Below are 24,650 nucleotides of genomic sequence, written 5' to 3' on the forward strand. Positions count from 1 at the left end.
CGTCACAGTAATTTTGGAAAAGAAAGGCTACTTCTCGATTCTAAAATAGGCTAAATAAAGATGTCAATCCTTCTGTCGAACAAAAAAAGCGTCGCGGGGAGATTGATTCATGTTATTTCAATGAACCTCCTAAATAACTCTTTCTTTTTATGAAGTGTTTACATAATAATTATTTACAATATGTTAAAAAGGAGTGCATATTGAACTTTTCTGCGAGAGTTTCAAGAGTTAGTCATTGCTGGAGCAGGACCGAATTGTTTCCAACTGTTGTCACGATTGCCCATTCCTTATTTAGAAGGTGGTTTCATAGCGATGATTGATTGATTGATTGATTGATTGATATGTGAGGTTTAACGTCCCCAAACCACCATATGATTATGAGAGACGCCGTAGTGGAGGGCTTCTGAAATTTCGACCACCTGGGGTTCTTTAATAAGCACCCAAATCTGAGCACACGGGCCTACAACATTTCCACCTCCATCGGAAATGCAGCCGCCTCAGCCGAGATTCGATCCCGTGACCTGCAGGTCGGCAGCCGAGTACCTTAGAGCACCATGGCGTGGCGGTTTCATAGCAACACCTCAACTCTGGGAAGTCATTTATGAATGCGCAGCCACGCAGTTAGGAAGCAAGTTCTTCTGTAACTCATTGAGCAGACATTCATTTAGCAGTACACGCTCGTCAGAAGACCACTTTCGCACGAAGATATGTAAAAAATTTCAAAGTTGCCAAAACGGTACACTGCACCCTCGTTTGTGTAGAATAAAAAGGTGAAACGTCTGACAGTCGCGGCCTTTCGCGAAGTCCTCCGGTCCTTTAGTTATGAATGTCGCATGGCAAGTGTAAGGTACAGATAGGGTCAATGTAATAAATTCTATGAAGATACTACTGCCTTACTTCTAGTTTCTTTTATTCTTTGCAATAATTCACAATGCACTTTTAGATGAACTGGATCAAGGCAAACGGATACGCCGGCGCCATGGTGTGGACTGTAGACATGGATGACTTCAGAGGTCGCTGCACGTCCAAGACGTGGCCTCTCATCGGTGCGATGGCTGAGGAACTACTGAACAGGCCAAGCCGAGGACCCAAGAACGTGCTGCCCATTGTCAAGAAGCCACGGACGATTGCTGCGAAGTCGACAGATGCAACCCCGGCTCCGGAAGGCATCAAGAGGATCGACAATCCTAAGGCAGTGCAGTCCACTCTACCTGTCAAGGATGAGGCGCCAGAACCCGGTAAGTTGAAAGATGAGAGGATAGACGACTCACTCACTCACTCACTCACTCACTCACTCACTCACTCACTCACTCACTCACTCACTCACTCACTCACTCACTCACTCACTCAAAACCCTGAGCCTTCTAAGTGCAGAGAATATCGAAACGTCTATGTTACTGTGCGCCATACCACCGCATTTAGGGTCAAACATTTCGCGTTAAAACTGACATGTATGCAAAAACTGACTACAAGGACAAATAGTGAAAAAGTATACGAGCACGGCTACTGTCAATAAATAACTGAACCAAGTTAGAAGGTAGAAAAAAGCGCTATGGGCCTGTGTGTCCATATCAGGTTTGGCAATGCTGACAAGGTCTGGTAAGAGACAAGGTCGGATACAAGTTCTGGAATAAAAATTGGTAAGGTTTGGATGCAGCCATCACGCTTCTATAGGGGTAAGACACATTTCAATTATTCTTATAAATTTGGAAAGTGCGCGTTTAAGGAATAATGGCTTCGAAGGGTTTGATAATTTAGGGCTTTAATACACTGCTGCGTGACAGCACACGTGTGCGACAGAACATACGCACGACGTGACACCACACACGCAACGTGATCACCAGAAGGAGAGAACACTTGCAGCTCAGTCGCACACATCCCGCCGCACACGTCGTGCTAAGAACGTTGTCACCCACGTGGTCATGCGTGCCCTTCCTTTTGAACAGATTGTGGGAACGGCTGGAGTTGCCACCTGCACCACTAATGTATTGGAGGTTTGAAGGAAGGTAATAAATAAAAAGGGTGTAAAAGAGGTGACAGAAGAAAAAAGAAAACAAGTAGGGAAAAAGTGAGCAAGGATGAACACAAGACTGCCATCAAGAACCACCGCAGGGAGCAAATCGGGCTGGTGGCACAGCGGGCATTTATTAGAATTTTAAAGCAAAAGAAAGAGAGAAAAAATAGAAACTTTGGTGTTAAAGCGAATTAAACTAGATTAAAAGTTTTAAACTTAAATCTAAATATTTTTCTCATTGCCTTTCTTCTTGCTTCTGTCTTCTTGCTTGAAGCGGACTAGTGCTTACGCATAGCGAAACTGACTACGCATAGCGAAACAATTTTTCTGAAAGTTGTTTACATTCTTTTGCTTTTTTGTGACGGCCCCTAGAAAATACACCAAGTTATGCATAATAGAAGAAAGATGTCGCGAGACACTACTTTCATTTCAGAAACTAGAGCGAGCGGCGAGCCGAGGGCCCAAAAAGGTACTTCTGGGCCAGGCCCTAAAGACCTCATTCAAATCCTTTGTCTGTCGCTGTCTCCTAACATTCTCGAATACATCTGTATTCCAAAAACTCGGATAACGTTTCAGCTTCGCCTTTAATAGCAGATCGCGGTACAGTGATGGGGCCTCGTGTGAATATCTTGCGGAACTGTTAGCCTGCTTCGGTTCTCGGTGCATGCATGCCTCAACCATGCCGTCAGAAAATGGACGACTTTGCGCGTAACATCGGCCTTTTCAATATAATATGGCATACCTGCAGCATGCACAGTTGTTATGTACCGACTACTCTGTAATTGTTGCACTTGTGGAACAGCGAAGTGACCAATGCGCGCCCCTAGGGCAACGAGCGAACCTACGCTGCTGTTCGTTTAGTTGATGGCTTTTCTGTTGCTGCTGATTAATTATGTCATACTACTGGGTATTGGTTGGGCCTTTAACACATCCACACGTTGCTCAATTCCCGTGTTTTAACGCCTGGAGCGATTCTACGCTTATACCACGCAATAGATAATGCGTTAAGGCGACTTCTTCTACTACATGAAATTCATGTAGTGTTCTTTCTTTTTTTTCCAAAGGCAGTTTGAACACACATCCCAGCTCTGTGGTGGTACGCTTGCTTGTCACGCAGACAGTCTAGGTTCAATCTCAACTCGGCGCTGAAATAATATATTACTCATTTTATTTTGGGTCATTATAACTTTTCACTCACAACGGACGACGCTAATGCCAACGCCGAAGTGTCAGCGCTTTAACACTGCCGCCTAAATTGGCGTGTTTCGCGACACATAGCAATTTTTCCAATGAATATTTAATCGTAGTGAATAATTGCGCAGCCTGAGATGCAAGGCAGTAAATATTCCCGCTCAGCGCGATAGTACTGTTATAGATTAAATTTTGTTAAAACAAACTTCTTGAAGAGTAGGTGCGCGCAAGTTGATAAATTCAAGTGAAAACTGAATCCGAAGCGAATACTTAATCCAACTAACCTACACATCTTCAAAACTGGGAAATGGGCTTGTGTGACTATAACTGCTTTGCTTAGAAGCGATGCTGAATGACATTTGAACAATGTCACAATTTAAATGGTTTTATGGCGTAGGTTATAAGCGACGAAATACGTTACGTTTCGAAATTTCTTTGCACTTAGCCCACAAAAGGGCGGATAACCCACTCAGAAAACTAAATGAGGTGCAGGCACTTCAGCTCAATGTGTGGCTTTGCGGCAGCGAGAGGTTGACCCGAATAGTTGGTTGCATGCTATTGTAACTACACGCCACCGATAAATCACTCATTCAGGGGGCTTACATGCCGTAAAATGTCCATTCGTTCTTATTGAATACTTTGAAACTACGGAACACTTAAATTCGTGTTGACGCAAACATGCGTAACACGAACTTAGAGCGCTTCGTAACACGAATTTAGAGCACAAATACTAGAGCACTTCGAACATTCTTTCGAATGTTCGAAGCGTTATAATATTCGTCCATTGCTAAAAGACATCATTGACTTCATAGCTCACAGGGTCCTTTGTGAATTCACCTGACACAAATCGAACGCTAAAGCTATATTTGTGCACTCAGTCCACGTACTAAGGCCACCACACCATGTACGATGTCATGCGACAACATCATCGTGTCACATTACGTCACGTGAGGTGTATTTTAGTGATTTGTGACGTCATGACAGCGCCATACTGAGACGTCACCTGGAGACGATATTTGCATCAATTGTTTTGTCCCTGTCGCCACGCAAGGGTGGCGTTAACCAGAAACGTTTCGTGTTTAGTGAGGCAAATAAAGCTTTAGCCTTGACAACCAGTGCAAACGAAGCCTATGCATACTTACATGGTCATCCAGATTCTGATTACCCGTTATGTTTACGAGCTATAAAGAAATGGCCTTTCACTGATCACAATGATTTCAACGCGCAGACACCAACGCCCGTGTGGTCTGCTACTTCACCAACTGGTCGGCTAAGCGGAAGGGCAAGGGCCACTACGAGCCGGAGGACATCGACCCCACGCTCTGCACGCACGTCATCTACGCATTCGCCAACATCAAGGAGTACAAGATCGTGTCCACCGAGCCCTTGGACGAAGGCACCGGAGGCGCCCAGAAAGGCTTCTGGGAAAGGATCGTGGCCCTCAAAGCCAAAAACCCGCTGCTCAAGGTCATGCTGGCCGTCGGCGGTTGGATGCTGGGATCTGCGCCATTCAGGGAGGTGACCGAGAACTCCTACAGGTAAGGCGTCTCCTGAGGTGCGAGTAGGTAGCAGTGGTGCGACGTGGCCACGCGTTGTATACGCTTTGCTAAGATAAAATACGAAGTCCTTTATTTCCATCGAGCCCTTTTATTTTCGTCTTCCGTTTACGCGACACAAAAAGAAAAAGGTGCAAAGCGAAAAGGCTGCTCATCGCAGCGTGGAAGAACTATTGCCAGCACCGGAAATGGTGCTCAGTTATTGCGTTAAGTGAGTGGCCATTGAGGGAAGCTCAAAATTTAGTGATGGCCGAAATAATAGCCAAGCATTGCTTTTCAGCGACAGAATAGTTGGTTTCAGCCTTCGTGAGTGCTCGACAGATAAAAGCAATGGGGTGGTCGTTGAACCCAGGCTTTCGTTGGGCAAGAACGGCTCTAATGCCGACACCGCTGGTGTTCATATGATCTTCTGTCGGATGACTTCGGACGAAATGCCATAGGATGGGGGCAGAAGTAAGGAGACGACGCATAGTTGCACATTGGCTGAATACAGCAAAGTATTTCAGTTAAAAGAAAAAAAAAGAGCACAAAATGAAGTACTGGTCTTTACATTTCAACCATTCCACAGAATGTCTGTGTACTGAAAACATTTAAAAGTACTCCTGAAGGACCTACTAGACATTTCGCAATAACCAATGAAAGGACATGACTAAGGTTTCTTAAAGCTGGACTTCGCCTTGAGCCGGCAGGCTTTAATAAATGTGTTTGACGGTAGGAGCGAGATTTAGGAGCGTGCTAATACGAACGACTTTGGAATATATCTGCCAGCAGCTTTCAGTGAAGGTTAAATCGCCAATGATGGCGAGGCTTCACTCGTCGGCGGATCACCGCGAGAAAGTAGCGATGGGAAAGTCGCGTCACTGCGGACACGTTTACAAACAGAAGAGACCTTGAACGGTGCTAGCGAAGCGTGCTCGGCGTATTGTTGGCGCGTCACGATGCCATAATACTTTCTCACGACCCGGTGCCATGACTCAAAAAGCTCCCCTCTTTACGACCCAGCTCGGATGTGAGAGGTCGTCACTAATTCATGACCACCACCGAGGTGATACTGTGTCCGTCGACGAGTGCGAGTGAGCGAAGGTTACGCAGCCCGTAAAGCGCGAAGGTCTCCTTTGGCACATTGTATCTGACGCCCGCGAAGTTCGCTTGCGGTGGTCAAAGGTCACAAGGCATCACACCGCAAAAAGAAGGAAGAGCTTGTTTGCTCAGTGGATTGACCCGCCGACCCCTGAGGACAATGCCATTAGGAAACTCGCATCCATGTGAGCTGTGAGGTCGTCAAATGTCAAGGAAATGAATGTTGAATATTAACGAATAAAGCTTGAATCTTCCTCAAGTATACCCTGGTTCATCGATATTACCCAATATAGCGGTTACAATATTGTAATAATTCACACGCAAAATGACCATTTGTTTACAATCAACACTAGATGACTTTTTTAGCCTCGTTTCGAAGAATTTCACTGTTACCCACGCCAGCGCCATCTCGCTCGAGCAACTGCGCGCATGCCCCGGTCGCAAACAAGTATTCTTCTACTCTATGTTTCTTTGATACAAGTAGCACATGTTACAAGATGACTCACTTTAAAACCCTCAGTGAATTACTGGTTGTTAGTTAAAGCAAGCACTTAAAGAAACCCAGTGAATTACTGGTTGTTAGTTAAAGCAAGCGCTCAAAAGGATTAGAACGGGAAATAAATTTTGTATATGCCACCACGATGTTAGACTGATTACGGTTCTCCGCTGCTGACTCAAGCCCAGTGAGTGCAATCTCGGCCATGCCCTTGGCATTTCCGATGAACGTGAAAACGCGGTGAGCACGATGAGTTTCCATTTCGAGCGTGAATTTCGGGAATGACCGTTCCGAACTACGGACAACTCTTTTTATTCGTAAAAAAAGTGGGTATGACATAAAATATCGTGCAGCGCGACTTTCGAATTCAGACAACTACGCTCAAATGAAAACTTAAAAAGATAATTATCAAACTTTTGTATAGTAGTTGCGTGAACGTCGTTGTAATTGTGGCCAAGCATTCTCGCTTCAACTTAAAAAAACGAAAAAAACATAAAACAAAAGGAGCCTGACTCTCACAGAATCATTGCGAAATTGATATCAGATGCACTGAGCATGTACCAATTGATGAATAATTTGGTTCTGCTGCTCGTTCAAACGCGTAATTACATGTAAGTTAAACCAGTACAGACACTTGACCACACCTAGATATTAGCGCAATCGGGAACGCGGTGCTGTGAAACGGCCTCCCTGGTCCATAATACAAATAGTGTGCACGCTATTACCTGGTAAATGTGGGGAAACGTAGATGGAATTGTGTATGCATAGAATATAAGCTATACATGAAGCCATGGCTTCCTCACATGGGACTGCAAAAAAGGGGAAGTATAAATTTTTTTTTATCTAGACAACCAGTATATTTTCGATGATTAACAGAATGTTGCTCCTCTAAGTCAATCACTTATATTTGGCAGGCAATCTTTGTTCGTGTTCAACGCTATTGACTTCCTGCGAGAAAAAGGCTTCGACGGTCTGGATGTCGACTGGGAATTTCCCCGAGGCGCTGATGACAAGAAACGCCTGGCTGGCCTCATCAAGGTACGAGACTGTTCCTATTGTGTTTTAAGATCGCATAGTAACAACAATAACAACGTTGAATCATTTTTAAAATTTGAGTCAAGGATGGGTAATGAGAAGTGCATCCGAGCATGATCCGATTGAAGCTCCATGCGCGCCAGCCGAATAATATCATGAGATATTCTGGACTTGCATGTTTATAAGGAGTGAGAAATACGGCGGAAACACAACATTGTTGCTTAATTTCAGGGCTTTACACAGTTAATGCCTGATAATCATTTACATCCGAAGAAGGCTAGTGAAGACAAAATACGGTGAGCACTAAGAGAAATAAATTATATTTCATTGCAGTTGCATATTGAAACACCATAGCTGTGCGATGTTTACCTCTGGATCTACAACTAGGGCGCGGTGTTTTGAATATCGTTATTTTGGCACGTGCGCATGCAACTTATTTCGCGCGATGTTGAACAAAATATTACACAGCAGTAATAAGGAAATGCTGACATACTCTGCTCTCATCAATTTTATTGTTACACAAATAATTCATGCAGCATACTCAGAGCATGACATTAAGGTAAACAAAAAAGAAACACGTCAAAACATGTTTTTCAGGAGCGCATGCTTTTCAAAATGTTCGCGTCAACACTATTTAAACAGCATGAGACGTTTATAAACGTTATTTCACGTTTGGTATTGTAGGAACTGCGAGTAGCCTTCGACGGTGAGGCTCTGGCGTCCAAAAAACCAAGGCTAATCCTTTCCATGGCGGCACCAGCAAGCTTTGAGGCCATCTCCGCTGGTTATGACGTCGAGGAACTCAACAAGTGAGTGGTTAAAGCGGCGATTTCAGCAGCCGAAGTTGGTGTATCGTTACCACGTTTTGGCATCACAAGAAAACATTTCGAACATGTAAGCTTCTTTGAAACATTTTAGCCGTCATTGACTGTGCTCCTTTCGCGTATGTTAAGCGCCGTGTGGGTGCCGTTTTTCTATGGGTGTTCTGCTCTGTCCTGTATTTTTTGCTGTGGGGAGGTTGAGGTCCATATTATCTCGGCTACTATATATCAATAAGTTCTGCAGTTAAAAAAATATTAATGAGTGGTACTCAAAATAAAGAATCAGCAAAAGTATGAACAAAAAAAGCTAATAGTACACTGAAACTGCTGAAATAACATGTGAATGTTTAGTTTGCTTGCAGCAGTTCCAACTGTCATGAAATGTTGGCACGCACACCTTTCTATTTCTACTACCAGAACGTACACTAACCCATAATTTCATATATGTTAATCCCCAGCTTTATGTCACAGCGCTTATTCCGTCCGGTTCCCACAAAGAAGGCTGTCAGGTAGCTGTTTACCTTTTTGTGAAGATGCATCACAGTCCATGGTCCAAGTAATTTCTTTAATGCGAGGGGCAGTCTGTCCAAACTTGCTAGTTTCTTCCTTAATTTTTCTGTTTCATTTTCGCAATTTACACACTCCGAAAGCATATGGCGAACATGTTGTTCTTTATGACCACAGTGGCATTATGGTGAGTTGGATCGATTTATTTAGTGCAGGAGCCTGTTTGTGTGTGCTACTTACAGTTGATGTCTGTGGATTAACGTCTCTGTCGTGGGAAATCTGTCGCCAATGAAAATTTTCTGTTCGCATCAACTTCATGAAGTGATGATTCCTTTGACTTGGGAATATCTAAGCACTTCTCAATTGAATAGTGTTTAGCTCCTTGCATTATAAAATATTGAATATCCGTGAGTATACGTGTGTGCGTGTTCGTGTATGTTTGTGTGCTTGGATGTGGTCGTTGCAGCAGTGTTTTGTATTTGTGGTGTGTACATGGTTACAACTAGTGAACTCGCTTTACCTGCGTCTTTTTTTTATGACGTTTCAAGTCTTTTGTTTTCTTTCTGAAAATAAAAGAGTTCGTAGTAAACTTTGTAGGCAAAATATTAGTAAAAAACAACACTAGCACCAAACATTCTTTCTTTACATTCCTTTGCTGAACTTTAGCGATCAAGAGGGGAAGAGCTGTTAAGCCGATAACAAAACACCAAATTCAAATAAACTATAAAAGCAGACATTTTATCTACCAGGAAACTTAGGCTCATTAAACAACAGAACGCGACGTTTATAGGCAACAGAGTGGAGAAGAAAATATTTAAGGCTGTAAAACGAGTCCAGAGACTGAATAGAAAAAAAGTAGCGGGAATGAAACGAATGGAGGTGGTGATCAAACAAAAACATCAGTTCACACATGCTTGTCTATAATAGTCACAACCGAGTAGAAGCGCAGCCAATTGCCGATCACATAAATTTTCACTCGATTGGAGAGGGCCACAACCCCTGAGCTTGCCCTGTGGCATTCAGGTATCTCACATGAGAAAACTACATATGTAGAGCTGTGGCGAACTATCGCTCTATTATTATGAACATTTGGGGCTGTCCAGACAGTGGCGAAAAGAAGTTGTACTGTTGTTAAATCAGAAATCACTGGCTCAAATAAAAGAAAAATATAAGTGGACAAACGCAACGGGGTCACACTAAATCTTTCAGCTTCGGTAGCACAGTATATCGAAGTATATACCAAAAAGTTGTTTTAAATGCGAATGCATTGCTTAGTCGGGCTATGTCAGTCGTCTTTCGGGATCCGTACACCACCCTCTCTCATAGCAACAGCTACGGGTGCATGTGTCCCTAGCAACCGGAGCCCCCACCATGTCACACTTCGGCGTCGTCCGCTGTCAGCAACAGCTGCGGGCGGGCGCGCTCATTCTCGCCCCTAGCAACCGGAGCCCCCACCTCCTTGACTTGAAAGTGTTTTAACCGTGCGCGCAAGCTACTATAGCCGGAAACGTATATCGCATTTCTCGCGAGAGAAAAACGCCACGTGCGGCAAACAGCGCTGTTGGCTGCACGCTGTAAGAAAAAAAAGAAAACATTATTTTTCTAACGCTGGTTCTTCACGTCCCAAACACCGATATGGACGCTACGCAATGCATTCGCCTTTCTTAACGAATTTCTTCGGGGACGGGGTGGCTTTTTTGTCAATTAAAGCATATACTTGTCGTTAGCCGCTTTCCGAAAATATGAGCCAATCGAAGCCTTCCACGCTACCCATGTTGACCATGTGTTGTGTCGCAATTGTAACCGCCTAATGAGTGCACTAGTGCAAGGCAAACATGGCTGTCGTTTGGGTGATCGTGCCATAGAGTTTCCTAAAGTTAACTAGAGGGTACTCTGGCGCTGCGATTGTTCAGCGATCATGGGAATGATGGGTAGAACACACATTTGCCTATAGTCTTCATACTTGCGGACAGCGAATAGTACTTGCGGCTTCGTTTATTGCTGCGTTTCGGTTTCGTTTTGAAAGAAAGATTCAACCCTTTTAAACTTCGTGACTGAATTTGGAAAGGTAAGTCTAAAAGAATAGGGTGGTGAAGCGCAACCGCTGAACATTTGCTGATTTTTGTTTCGCGAGAAAACAGCTTCAAGCCACACGAACACATACGGAGCCAAAAACAGGCCAGAAGTACGAAGTTTAGACAAATGTGTGTACTACCCGTCATTCCCATGCTCGCTGAAGCGTCGTGCGTTGCAGCTCCCATAGACACTAGCGCCAGAGTTCCCTCTAGTGTATATTACGAAACTATGTGGATCATGCAGCCATGGAGCGCGCTGGCAGGCACCGCTGGTGTGCCCGAGACTTCGAACTGCGTAGCATTTTTGGCTGCAGCCACCGTGTTGTCAAAGCTTCGCTGTGTGGGTCATTGACTCTAGCATAGGTTATATCCCGCACTGCGAGTTGAGAAACGTGTGTGCGGCGTATTATTGAATGAAGAGAAGTTTGGAACGTCGGGCACATGGTCTGCTGCGGTGTGAAGGAATGCACGTACAACTTTGCGAACGCTGCTCGTGCCATGGCCGGGGAAGATGGAGCGGTCATGCTCGTGCAAAGCAAGAAATCTCGCCTTTGACTGCACGGCATCTGCACAGCGGCATACAACACTAATCATGACTCCTGTAGCTGAGCAAGCCAACAATAAAAAGTAAATCACTCATACTATGACTCACAGTTCCTGTCCGACTTCGGTAGTTCACTACCGAATTCAGAATAACTGCAGTAAAAATTGCCAGTGACAAAATATAAACCACCAGCGAACCCCATAAGTGAGGCCAACTAAAGATGGCATAAGCTGGCTGCGCGAGCCTCCCCCAAACGACTGTTACGACGGTACCACATGGTGGTGCCGCCATCTGTGAAAGATGCGAATACGAAGCGCAGATGTAATAAACTAAAGAAAGAATAAGCACAGTTGTTAACCTTGTGTGGCATGGAATTTCCTACAACGTGTGTTCTGTTTCTAAAACACAGGACGCGTAACATGCCTTCCCTGTTGAAAAAAATCTACCTTGCACAATTCCGTTAACTATAGCATAAGACGTGTGACACTTCTATAGTACGATTGGTTGCCAGAAAACAATTGCTGAAAAATGACAACTGCTAGAGAAAGGGAAACTAAGATAAGCGTGTGTTTCATTTATCTTCGTGACACGTGTCCCTCTGTTGTGCACTTTTTTACACAGGCGAAACCCAAATGATCATGGCGCTATCTGGCACCGGAATGCCGTCATGTCTGTTGTCATATTGAATACCATAAAAATGACATGAAAATTTGTTGTGAGCGACTCCGCTTGTTTTTAGAAGTGACCAAGTTTGATAAATTGCAGTGGGTTATAAGACGTAACGAAATGTACGTGCTGTCTACACAGGCACGTGGATATGATAAACATGATGACGTACGACTTCCACGGTGACTGGGAACGCCAGGTTGGTCACCACAGCCCACTGTTCCCCCTCTACACGGCAAGCAATTTCCAGAAGAAGCTCACTGTGGTAAGTACAACGACTTGTCATTTCAGTAATTAACAATAATAATTGTTGGGGTTAGACGTCCCGAACCCAACACATCAATTTGAGAGGCGCCGTATTGGAGGGCCCCGGAAATTTCTCCCACCTGGAGTTCTTAAACATGCACCTAAACCTAATTACAAGGGCCACAAGCATTTTCGACTTCATCGAAAATACGGCTGCCGCAGCCAGGATCGGATCCCGCGAGTGGCAGATCAGCAGACGAGTGACCTAGTCACTTGACCACCATGACAGGTGCCTCGCCACGATGGTCTAGTGGCTAAGGTACTCGGCTGCTGACCCGCAGGTCGCGGGTTCGAATCCCGGCTGCGGCGGCTGCATTTCCGATGGAGGCGGAAATGTTGTAGGCCCGTGTGCTCAGATTGGAGTGGACGTTAAAGAACCCCAGGTGGTCGAAATTTCCGGAGCCCTCCACTACAGCGTCTCTCATAATCATAGGGTGGTTTTGGGACGTTAAACCACACATATCAATCACCGTGACAGGTGGCTTGTTGTTTCACGAAAGATGACCAGAAGACACCGAATTGTACACAGCTACTACAAAAGCTTACACGAATGTGAAAAGGGGCGGACAGGTACATTTACAACACTCTCATCATTTAAATAACTAGGCTGTTCACATTACGCACGCAAGTACTGCTGATAGGAGAGGACGGGAGAGGTATAGATAATACCTATGATTAGGGTTAGACGTCTCGTGTAGGTACTTGTCTGCGCCCATGGGAAATGTAAATATAAAGCCCTGCGAACTTTTTTGTTATATATTTGAGAGTCAGTAGATAACAAACAACAAACAACAGTAACCACTACAACTAACATCATATTTAGGCTTTCGTGTCCTAAAACGCTACCGGCGTCGAAATTTTCTTTGCCCGGCCACGGAATCTTTGCGTTTGCTAGAAGCACGTTTTAAATTGATGGTACGAAATCATGAATAAATAACGCATAATATGTTGCCATATTTTTCGCTATGAATTTGGTATTGGTCAGATTAATGTAATCTAGATAATTTAATTTAGTTGCAGTGTAGCTTTTTGCATAGGTAGCCAAACTTGCAAGGTGCACACCTCTAAAGTTAATAGTTCTGTCAACACGTTCATAAATCCGATGACGACTGGAAAGCACGCACATTGACAGCAGTAATGCAAAACTAAAGCCGAGGTGTATACCCCACTGACGATATGTAATTGTGCCATTTTCAAAGTATATAGCATTCTATGATTGCTAGAAACGTTCTTCAGATATAGCCGCAAACGTTTACTATAGTATGACCAACGCAATGAGATGAGTCATGAAATAGCCCCGGCAATAACCTAGAATTGATTGTGTACTCGGTTAGAGGTGCCGAGGAATGGTGCACGTAGGGTGGCGAGATGTGCACGCATATCATGTTCGATGCAGGATTACAGCGCGGGCGAGTGGGTGCGCAAGGGTGCCAGCAAGGAGAAGCTGCTCGTGGGAATCCCAACGTACGGTCGCACCTTCACGCTGGGAGACAACAACCTCACGGACATCGGAGCACCATCCGTCGCCGGTGGAAAGCCCGGAAACTACACGGGCGAGACTGGTTTCCTGTCCTTCTTCGAGGTATGAAACACGCTTGTTGTTAAAATTAATTAAGACAGTTCTCTAGTCTGTAAGCCTCTGGTGGGCTTTGGCTTTGATAATGATCAAGGCAATTAAAACGCTGAGATAAAATGAAGAAATACCATAACAAAATGTTGTATATGTAGGAAATCATGCGGCTATATGACTATGGTGCACTGAGCGACTGGTGCAGATAAAGAAAACGTTGTGGAAATAACGAACGGAAGCCTGAACATTTACGCCGGTATTCATCGTCATACGCGAAAGTTGCTGCACAGCGAAATATGCGCGGCCCAGTACATTTGCCTTCAAGAGTGACAGCAGCACGTTTACGACCTTGTGCAGCTTTGGTATGACGGCTGTAGTAGCAAGGTCTTGTTCAAAAAGAAAAGTTTTCTGCACGACCGGTGCATTTGAACCCCTGCATGACCGGGGTTCAAATGCACCGCGTGTCAGTTCAACAAAATAGCTATAAGCAGCTCGTTTCGCGATAATTTTGGCGTCTGTGTCGACGTTGGTGTCGGTGACTGTATTGATGTCTGGGGGAAAAAGTTGGCACTGCCCGGGACAAGAAAGTCGAGAATATGCTAATAAATGAAGGACAAATCTTTGGATACAGTGAAAATCGAACTCAGCCCATTGGCGGGACAAGCAGCAGGTTGCCATGGAGCCATGCCGGGGCTTGCATCGGCTACATAAAAATACGCAATAAAAAGGTCATACTGGGGGGTGAGAAATATTCTCAATGCGTGTAATATAGCGCAAAAAATAGAGCGAATTGCGGAGCGAGTGTGTTGTATAAAGCTGCCCACCCATGACTAAGTGCTCAGGGGTGTGTAGCACTTAAAGGACTCGCAGTGTGTACTTCACCGATGGCCAGAAGGAACAGTCATGGGTTTAGTGACAATATCGCAACCGTACTTGCAGTATAGGATGATTTAAATCAGGCAATGTGAAGTGCGCAAACGTTCATTTTCTGATTGAATGCGATGTCCCCGGAGCTGAATTGTGCATCCAGCTCTCGAAGGCGCACTTCAAGTCTTCGAGCGTCCTTCAAGTTTTTCAATCGACGTGTGAATGATACAGAATGTTCTTTGCGGCCTTTCAGTTTCGTCGCTCATTCCACTAAGAAATCGCGATGCACCGTGAAGGCTGTGTGCGTGAACCAGCTTTGTATATAGCTTCATTTGCGAGTGGTTTTAACACGACTTTACTATTACAAACTGAGTCATTGAAAGCCGGTTTGCATGTTTAATGTCGATTATATAGAGACCGCACCAGCATTTATCGATCAAGGTTCTGAAGAAGGAAGCGTGCAAGCGATTTAATAATGCGCATTTGGGGAAAAAAATCAAATCTGTGGAGTCTGCAGAGCAAACAGAGCAATCTGATGAGTACGCAGCACGGACGACGCGCATCCAATTGGAGCGTTGTTCGAACGCAAGGAAATCTGGATTACAGTGACAAATAGCATAGTGGTGTGATACATCTTCGAACTTTACTGCATATAGTGATCAACAGACATCCGACACAATCAGTCGGGGCTTGTTGGTAGATGCCGTGATACTGAGATAGACCGCAAGAGTGTTGCTCTCTGGAGCTACTTTAGTTCAAGATTAAGCGCAATAAGTAGAAAGTTCCAATTTTTTTAAGCTTATACGCAACTGCGCCATGCGTTTGACCGAATAGGCACTCGAGCGAAGATAATTCAGCGATCTCAAAGCCTATGAAAACTTCTGATGGCTTCTGTTGTCGTGAAATCATTTGCGTTCACACTTTTCTTTTAGATTTACAGCTTGTACGTTGAGTATAAACATGTGTTTCGTTCTTAGCCTAAAAGAGATCTCGGCAACAACCTTGGGTATGAGGGATTCTGAGGATTGCAGACATGATACCTTTGGAAACACGTGAATGAAAGAGGTGGGAACGACACTTGACGTTGGGTGAAAGAGGCATTTCGATGAAGATAACTGCACACATTTACAAGAAGAGCGCATTGTAACAGCTGCAATACTCCAGGTCTTGAAGTTACCACGAGTAAGAATTTTCATACTATTTCAAAGGGTCGTTATAAATTTTGTACATATAGCACGCCTGGCACAGCCTTAAGTATATGTTAAAAATTTTCCGACATGTGTGCGTGCCATAGTTGAATGAAGGATGTCTGATAGATGGACTCTATCATGGGCGAGGTGGTGCGTAAGTTAGCGCAACATGTTATTCGTGGCACAACGCTTGAAACACGAAAATGGGAAAGGAATGAAGAAACTCATTTTGGTTTCTTTCATTCCCTTCTTTGCGTTGCAAGCTTTGCGCCACAAATAATATGTTCAGCAAACAATGTCTGTTGTTCACCCACGTTTGTTCCAAACAGATCTGTGACCTCTTGCGATCCGGAGCCACGCTCGTGTGGGACAATGAGCAGATGGTGCCTTACGCCTACAAGGAGGACCAGTGGGTCGGATTCGATGACCAGAGAAGTCTCAAGCTCAAGGTATGCTAAGCATATTCTTTGTAAGTATCACTAATAACACCCTATAAGTTTGCCAAGAGCGAAAACACTTGTTAGGTAGCCGGTACTCTGTTGCTGGATTGAAGGGTTGTGAAATGAATGACGTGCATCAGGTTTTCAAAGAATCGTCCACTAAGACAGCTTTATGAGTGCATTCGCCTAATATTTTACTGTAGAAGAGAGCATAATCATGTTCCTATAAATTTAGTACCTTATATAGGGTAGAAGAAAAGCCTTTTATTAAGACAAGAATAAAAATATTCTTGAAACACGAGTAGTCAGTGAATTTACCGTTCCGGCAATCGGTTTTGTCTTCGTCAAGGCTAAATAAGATACATTAGCGCGCGTCTGTGTACGCTTCACACGTGTCTCTATGCACACGCATATAACGTGGATCAAAGGGCAAGAGCAACAAATAGAGTAACAAGGAGGGGGGGGGGGCATAGGTGGTCGGTGTGCCAAATCAACTGAGTCCAAAGGAAAGGGACGATAATTATGATTCTCGGAAGTAGAGATCACACAGCGATGATAAATTGACGGTGACATGAACGGCTAGTAACTCCTAGGCTAAAATTGTGACTCTCATAAGCTTTTACTGTGTATGTAGTACATCTACTATGCCACATAAGCAACAGAAAAAGCCACAAGGGAAACAGCACTGGTGTTATCTTGTTGCGTAAGATAATGCAACTGTTAGCAAAATGTCATTTTTGCTTTTTGTAACTTGAGTGGCTGAGACGAATGTTTCGTACTCATTCGAACTCTTCCGGACAACCACCTTGCAAGTGAAAACTAATGGAGTGAAATTAGGTGCACTCAAAGCACAGTTTGTACACGTTTTCTGAGCCTTTGTCACAGTGTCCCTTTGTAGCACGATTGAAACTCAAGAACCTAGGCAAGATTACATTGGCTTTGAGAAGTTGAAATCCAATATCATTAAAAGCGATAAATGTAAAAAGGGCATGGAAGTACATTTTATACGCTTACAAACTGGCACAAGGTGATAAATTTCCCATTGAGCACTGCCGATGAACTCTATTTCATGTCGAAATCGCTCTCTCTTCCCCCTCTCTCTCAAAGTTTTCATAACGACCCCTTGCCATGTCACCCGTCTGCATTTGAATTACTACCGTCACTTGTAGAAATAGATAAAGCGTTAACTCATGTCTTCAAACATAACTTAAGATAAAGCATTGCTATCAACAGAAGCATGCGAGTTTGACACGCCACTTGAGTGAAATGAAAGCTCCTGGCTTCTTATAAAAAAATTGGCCATTGGCCCCGCATATGCATCTTACACTGCAAATGTCATCGAAAGTCTTGCGTCTAGAGAGAGTGAACAAAACGTTTATCTGATGTTATGCGCGAAAAAATCGGTGAACGTTATTCTGGAGGTGCTTTGTCAGAGTGCCTCGAGCGTGCGGCGGAGGCGAACGAGTGGATCGAGTCACGTACACGTGAGACATGAGCGCTACCTGGAAGTTATCTTGAAAAACGAAGCGCGTAGCGTGTGCGCCCGTCTTGGATGCGGTAAGGTGTAGAACGCAAGGCGACGAGTAGGTGCCGCCACCGTCTCGTTTTAGCAAAGCGTTGGAAACACTTGCTTTTTCGTGCAAAGCGTTGCATTATCAGCGCAGCGTTATAAACGCTACAGTACTTAGAATTACTTATGTATGGTTTTTCTAGTGTGAAGGCACACATAGAGAATATTGACGTGTTGTTATGGCTTCTTGGATATGCGCAATAATCACTTCTTAATTGACAATCGCACAAGTATGAACGCTAACGCTTGAGCAGTATTGATGGGCGCTGCGGATGGGGTCCGCCGTTTGGGGTATCATTTGGGGTCGTTTGGGGTACCGTTCAGGGCGGAAAAACAGGAAAATGTACAGACAGACAGAAAGACCAAAATGTTTGCACGGAAGGTTTCCAAGAAAGACTCTCGTCTTTCAAACTCTAAATACCTCTTACGTCAATCCAGGTCCAATGGCTCAAGCAGGCTGGCTATGGAGGAGTCATGGTCTGGTCCGTGGATCTTGATGACTTCAAAGGTTCATGTACGGGCCAGAGCTATCCGCTGCTAACCGCCATCAAGGAAGAGCTCAAGGGCTACAAGGTTGCCAACTTGGAAGTGGCATCATCTAACGTATTCAACTCTTACGGACAGCTCGTTGGTAAGGCATGCCAAACAACGATTATTGATCTGAAAGGGCGGAAAGACGAAACGAACAAGAGAAAAAGCTGCGATGAAAAGCCTCATGCATGTCTTGGAAATGCTTGGCCTAGTTAATGCGAGAGCACTGTCAATGGGAAAGTTCCATGAATAAATAGCACATTTATTTATGCCTCATGCAGCATATCAGTCAATGAATTTTTTGACCAGTGCGAATAATGAAGGATTATGCTCTCATGTGCCAACTTATTTGTTATATATAGTTTCATTTAGTTATAATCTATGTGTAAAGTGAAACTTCAGAGTGGTTTACCGCTACTTACAAGAGGCCTAACATCAGCTATCACCAGTATATCTATCTATCTATCTATCTATCTATCTATCTATCTATCTATCTATCTATCTATCTATCTATCTATCTATCTATCTATCTATCTATCTATCTATCTATCTATCTATCTATCTATCTATCTATCTATCTATCTATCTATCTATCTATCTATCTATCTATCTATCTATCTATCTATCTATCTATCTATCTATCTATCTATCTATCTATCTATCTATCTATCTATCTATCTATCTATCTATCTTCTATCTATCTATCTTCTATCTATCTATCTTCTATCTATCTTCTATCTATCTATCTATCTATCTATCTATCTATCTATCTATCTATCTATCTATCTATCTATCTATCTATATATATATATATATATATATATATATATATATATATACGTGAGTGGGAGTAATAATTCAATGGGCCAGTTCGTCTTCATGAAGGTATGGGATATGGCACAACGGGAGCGTTGTCAACAAGGATAAATATATTTAGCCTTGTTTACAACGCTCCCGTTGTGCCATATCCTATATATATATATATATATATATATATATATATATATATATATATATATATATATATATATATATATATATATATATATATATATATATATATATATATATATATATATATATATATATATATCTGCGTAGTGATGCGCAAGGTGATCCCAAACGGAAGTACGCACGTAGAAACTGAGGAGCAAAACAATGGTCAATGACACACATTGTTGAGCGTGGAAATTCATTAGAATTTTCTTTTCGTGTGATCCGGATATAAATATGTCGTGAAGATGTCAAGTGATAAAATTACCCATCACGTGGCAATGACTCGAAGCACCTGCGGGTACAAACTACCATATTTGTCTTGCATAAGCCCGCCGGAAAAAAAAGAAAGACTGAGACTGAACAACAAACAAACAAAGAAAAGTCCACGAAGTCTGCCTAGCGCTGAGAAGCCCATGAACTTTATGTGACTTGCTTATAAAAATTCCCAGTCGAATCAAGTTGTCCCGGGTCTTGTAATGTAGCTGAATTACTTCAAGTTACTTAAAGTACATACTGAAAGCAAATTTAGTAGCTAACTTTCTTTATTTAGGAAAGCTTTATCATTGAGAAATGTGAGTAACTTTGATCTAGAAACGATCTCCACGAAAGAGTGGGTGACTGTTTTTTTTCTCGAAAGTGTGCATTTAGACATCTAGAGCTGGAAGTTCGAACCTGGGCACCAGTGTACACATACTTGAAGTGAAAGTTTCACGTTTTTTTTTCCTTAACAGATCCTGACGAAGTTGTGTGCGACGAGGAAGATGGTCACATTAGCTACCACCTGGACAAGAAGGACTGCACCATGTACTACATGTGTGAGGGCAAGCGGCGTCATCACATGCCATGTCCCACAAACCTCGTGTTCAACCTGAACGAGAGCGTTTGCGACTGGCCGGAAAATGTGGACGACTGCAAGCACGTCTCCAAAAAGTCTTCGTAGTCTAGCTGGTCTTCCTTTTTGCAGACTTTGCTGCTTCGTCGTCGTCGTCGTTGCCTATGTCTCATGAACTACTGTTGGCTGTACAGCCAACAGTAGTTCATTTAACGAGTTTCATTTACAGTGCAAACTACCTATTCACCAGAGCTCTCAATGGTATTCTGAGTGTCTGATCATGAAAACATCGTCGAATTGGATATCGGATAATGGTTGTTGGCAGGATGATATCTTAGCCAATCTTGAAGGTGAAAATACCGTATCTGTAGCCTACTTGACAGCAGCAGAAGGCACATCACATGCTGAAGAAACAGCTTGACCAGTTGGCCATCATAATTACTGTGACATAGACCATGTTTAGGTCTCTGGAATAAGCATTTACAAAAAACCGGGGTTTTGTTATCGTCAGATGCCACAGCTTTCTTTGTGAGACAAAACCGAAAGGAAAACATTATAGGCAACCACTCCTGGTATGTTTGTAAACCAAATGCGGTTGCTAATATGAGGCGAAAGGGTCATGGGAGATGGATGATGAGAGGCAGATTCATATACTCCCCGCAAATACTTAGAAGTTCTGCTTTGAGACTATTTATTTGTCTCTTTGCACCACTCACAAATTAAGTTTTCTGCCATGCTTACGATGAGGCACTGTGCAACGACGACTGACACTAATAGGCATCACGGAGAAATCAATCTAGGCGGTTGAACGGGTGACGTCAGATGTTGGTGATAATCGAGTACTTGTAGCCGAAGGCTTAGTTTGCAGGCAGCATGTTTGGCAACCATGTGCCTACGCACGTGCGATTTATTATGAAACGTGCACCCTAGGCAGGACCTTTGCAGTGTGCGAAGTGAAAAACAAATCAAGCGCCATATCAAAAATACTAGCCTAAAGGCCATGCCCTGCATGCTGCTTTGCAACGCATGCAACAATTGCGTATTTTCCAAACCCCCATCTGAAGCTGAACCATCGCAAAAACTGCAGTGCGGCTCCCCCAGTACCGCGGATGAATATGTATCTTTTCGATAATTTTTTATGCAAGAGGTGTGTCCCTTATTTTAGTTTTGGTTTCTAGTATATATGTGCTCTGCCGCTTCAGCTCCCTGTAATATGAAAGTGTTCTACTGTGTGAGTTTTGAATGTGGAGTTAGGCAATCCTGAGAATTAGTTCCGTGAAAAAAAGTCATTGTTGAAGCTAACGTTTGGTGTTAAAGGCTCATAGTGCAATAAGTAATCTATTTCTGGGCTCAGTGAACTGCCTTGTTTGTAGAAGTTTTGAAAATTACAAAACTTATGAAAAGAAAATTGAACTCTCAATGCTTGTCGCAGAATTCTCGTACTCTCATGTAATTTGTCGATGAACGTATCTGAGAAGCGGTGACAGTGTGTGTCTGTAGTTTTATTGGGAATCGTCTGCTTCGAACCACAGTAATGAAGTGTAAGTGCTGTTGTTCACCACTCGAGAGCTATGTGGAAACGAATAACAAGTGCCTTATAATTCTTGTGCCGTATACTGAATACTTACACGCAAAGATTTCATGTGACCTACACTTAGGCTTTAAATGGACATCGAGAAACTGACCTACTGACCCCGCTATGCCACACAGTTAGACACACAGTTAGACACAGTAACTATAACAGAAGTTGTTCTTCGAGTTTGGCTTGAATAAGCTGGTGAAGAATGTTCAGGATACTTCAAGAAACTAAACATAGGACGTTATTACGGTAATGGCGGCAAAAAACAATCCTCATACCCTGTATTTCGTGGTCCCATTCACTGATTGACGCTTTCAACTACGTTTCTAACTTCGAGAGCTGCTGGTCAAGACCACTTTTATTTCTAGGCTTAAAAAACAACAACTGCGAAATGAAAAACACGCAAAGCCACAAAAACACCGTTGTAAGGATTGCCACCAGAGAGCATAAAACGCCTAGCCCACAGCACGCATTTCATTTGAGTTATTTCACGCTGATAAGTATATTTGGGCCGCTTGGTTGACACTAATGCGTTATCGGAACACCAGCTAAAGCGCATAGGTTGCATTGTTGTAATGTTACTTTCTGCATGCCAACTTAATGGAGACATAAAAACTCCTTAAGAAGATCTGCTTAAGCAGAACCAGCGTTGTCACTCCACTCGCTTTACTACTGTGAAGTCGTGTGCGCAGAATTAACTGCTTCGGAAGTCAGTCGCACTCAAGTACCACAAAGTGTGCTATTTATACCTTGAGAAAGGTTTAAGCTCCTGCGCGTTTGCACTAAAGCGCCTCAAAGTTATCAAAATTTTAGTGAATAAAACCTTGCTAAGCATAGTTGTTCACAAAACGACGTCTCAGATATATCGGAGAAAAACAAAAAGGAGCAATGTTTGTTTCCCGTATTATGCGTTTTTGACTGTATTATTGTTTTAGAAGAGTATTTTGTGTTGAAAAAGACATATCGTGTTGTTACTATAGGATGTATGCGACGCCATCTATGTTTTTGTCGCGAAGGTACGTGGAACGGGTGTCAACGTTTTGGGGGACATCATATTCCGCCAACGCATCTCCATCTGTTGTTTTGTTTTTTTTAAATATATATTTTGTCGTTCATACCTTGTGCTCTTCAATTGCACCCTCTGCAGTTTGTGGGTTTGTAGACGATCAGCTCTATAGCTTACAAAGTATGTTCTTCCTGATCAGTTGACACAAAAAGAGCATGCCTTGTAATGTAACTTCTAGAAGCAGCAAACTATCTTACCTAGAAAAAAAAGATACAGCACGTTTTGTTGCCGTGTCCGCTATGCTATAATGTTACCACGCCAGCTGCAAGTCTACGCTCTTATTTGATCTTTACTTGCTAAGTTTATCAGCGAAGGAAACTTAAACCTGCTAACAAAGTAACTTACCAAAACGCCAGTTCAAGCAATTGAATATGCGATTATTCTGAGTTGTACATTACGCAGTGCTATTGAAGTGCCAAGAAAACACTCAGCGTAAAGAGATCGCAGTAGTCGCGTGAGAGAAGTATAAGACAAGTGTGCTCTCACGAAGCTGACAAAGAGGCTGTAAAAGTGAAGGTTGACTGGAGGTATTTAATCTCGTTGCACATACTATAGCCACGTTGTAATATTGACTAAAGTCTCACACGCCCTCATTTGAAGTTATGAAGAGAGAAATTTTGAGAGTGCCTCAAATGATTTTTGTTTTGGCATGCTTAGATGCGCCTATGACAGTAGCTAAATCCCTTTCCTTAAACCGTGTCTTTGTAAAAAATATACAAAAATAGTGTCGTTGAATGTATTAGCCAGGCGTTCGCTATGGTGTTGTGTATAGTGCACAAGGGCTCATGAGAGGGCTGGATATCAGAGCCCCGAAGACAACGAGACAGCGAATCTTGCTTGACAAATGTGTCTTTGTCAGTTTTTCTTATTTATTATAACGTGTACCACCTACGAGACATCGCAGATTGGGTGTGCTTTTTATGTTGTTTGTGTTTTCCCTTCTTCTCGACGTTGTCTTTATAGTGTGTCGGGCTGTGTGCTCCGAGCTGTGTGCGCAGGACCCACTCGATGAGGGTTCGGCACTCGTGCTTCTGTACAAAGTCGGCTGCCATCTCAGAGAAAGAAATCAAATAAATACAAACAAAAACACACCAACAACGACTCTTGTCGCTGCCGTGGGTCGAGAAAAAAAAAAGCTGGGGTCGAGAAAGAAGGGTTGGGTACTTCAGAAGCCCGGTGGATGTCACACTGTGGGTATATTTCTCAGTGAGATTTTTTGAAATTCTTCAGTAGAAAACAAATTATCCTTATAAACTTCTGTCTTTCAATAGATAGGGTGCACCATATAATTGTAGCCAGAATTGAAGGGGCCCTGCAACACTTTTTCAGCATGGTCAGAGAACAATGACGACTGGTAGTAGAGGCTCCCGAAAATAGGTGAGCCAAATATTAGAGTGCAGCACGTGACCTGGAATTCACAATACATTATGAAAGACAGCTAAAGATTGCTTTTTCTTCTCTCGACAAATAATGGAAGACGCTAAAAAATCACTCGTAGAAAGCCCATCTATCAGCCATTGGCTGATTCAAACATGGCACGCTCAGTAGTTACAAAGATCGCCGCGGTGGGCCGCCACTTGTCCACGCGTGCGCACGCGATCACACTGAAAAAGCTGCGAATTCAAAGAATAAAAAAGAAAAGTGCTCAATGCAATGAGGCGTGCGGTACGTTTTTTCTTTGCCCCTGCCATCCCTCTCTTTTTAGCTTGCAGCGTTTC

At 43.3% G+C, this 24,650-nt stretch overlaps 1 protein-coding gene across 1 annotated transcript in view; it reads left to right on the plus strand.

Moving 5' to 3' along the window:
• Window positions 1-24,030, plus strand: part of Cht7 (chitinase 7) — a 193,397-nt gene extending 169,367 nt beyond the window's left edge. Inside the window, exons 8-16 of the mRNA XM_037431352.2 lie at window positions 944-1,238; window positions 4,434-4,743; window positions 7,252-7,375; window positions 8,057-8,181; window positions 12,127-12,250; window positions 13,688-13,873; window positions 16,248-16,367; window positions 18,367-18,559; window positions 20,187-24,030. Coding sequence (XP_037287249.2) covers window positions 944-1,238; window positions 4,434-4,743; window positions 7,252-7,375; window positions 8,057-8,181; window positions 12,127-12,250; window positions 13,688-13,873; window positions 16,248-16,367; window positions 18,367-18,559; window positions 20,187-20,395 — 1,686 coding nt within the window. The 3' untranslated portion in view covers window positions 20,396-24,030. The remainder of the gene's footprint in view (window positions 1-943; window positions 1,239-4,433; window positions 4,744-7,251; window positions 7,376-8,056; window positions 8,182-12,126; window positions 12,251-13,687; window positions 13,874-16,247; window positions 16,368-18,366; window positions 18,560-20,186) is intronic.
• The last annotated feature ends 620 nt before the right edge of the window (window positions 24,031-24,650 follow it).

Source organism: Rhipicephalus microplus, chromosome 7 (genome assembly GCF_043290135.1).
Source record: "Rhipicephalus microplus isolate Deutch F79 chromosome 7, USDA_Rmic, whole genome shotgun sequence".
NCBI lineage: Eukaryota > Metazoa > Arthropoda > Arachnida > Ixodida > Ixodidae > Rhipicephalus > Rhipicephalus microplus.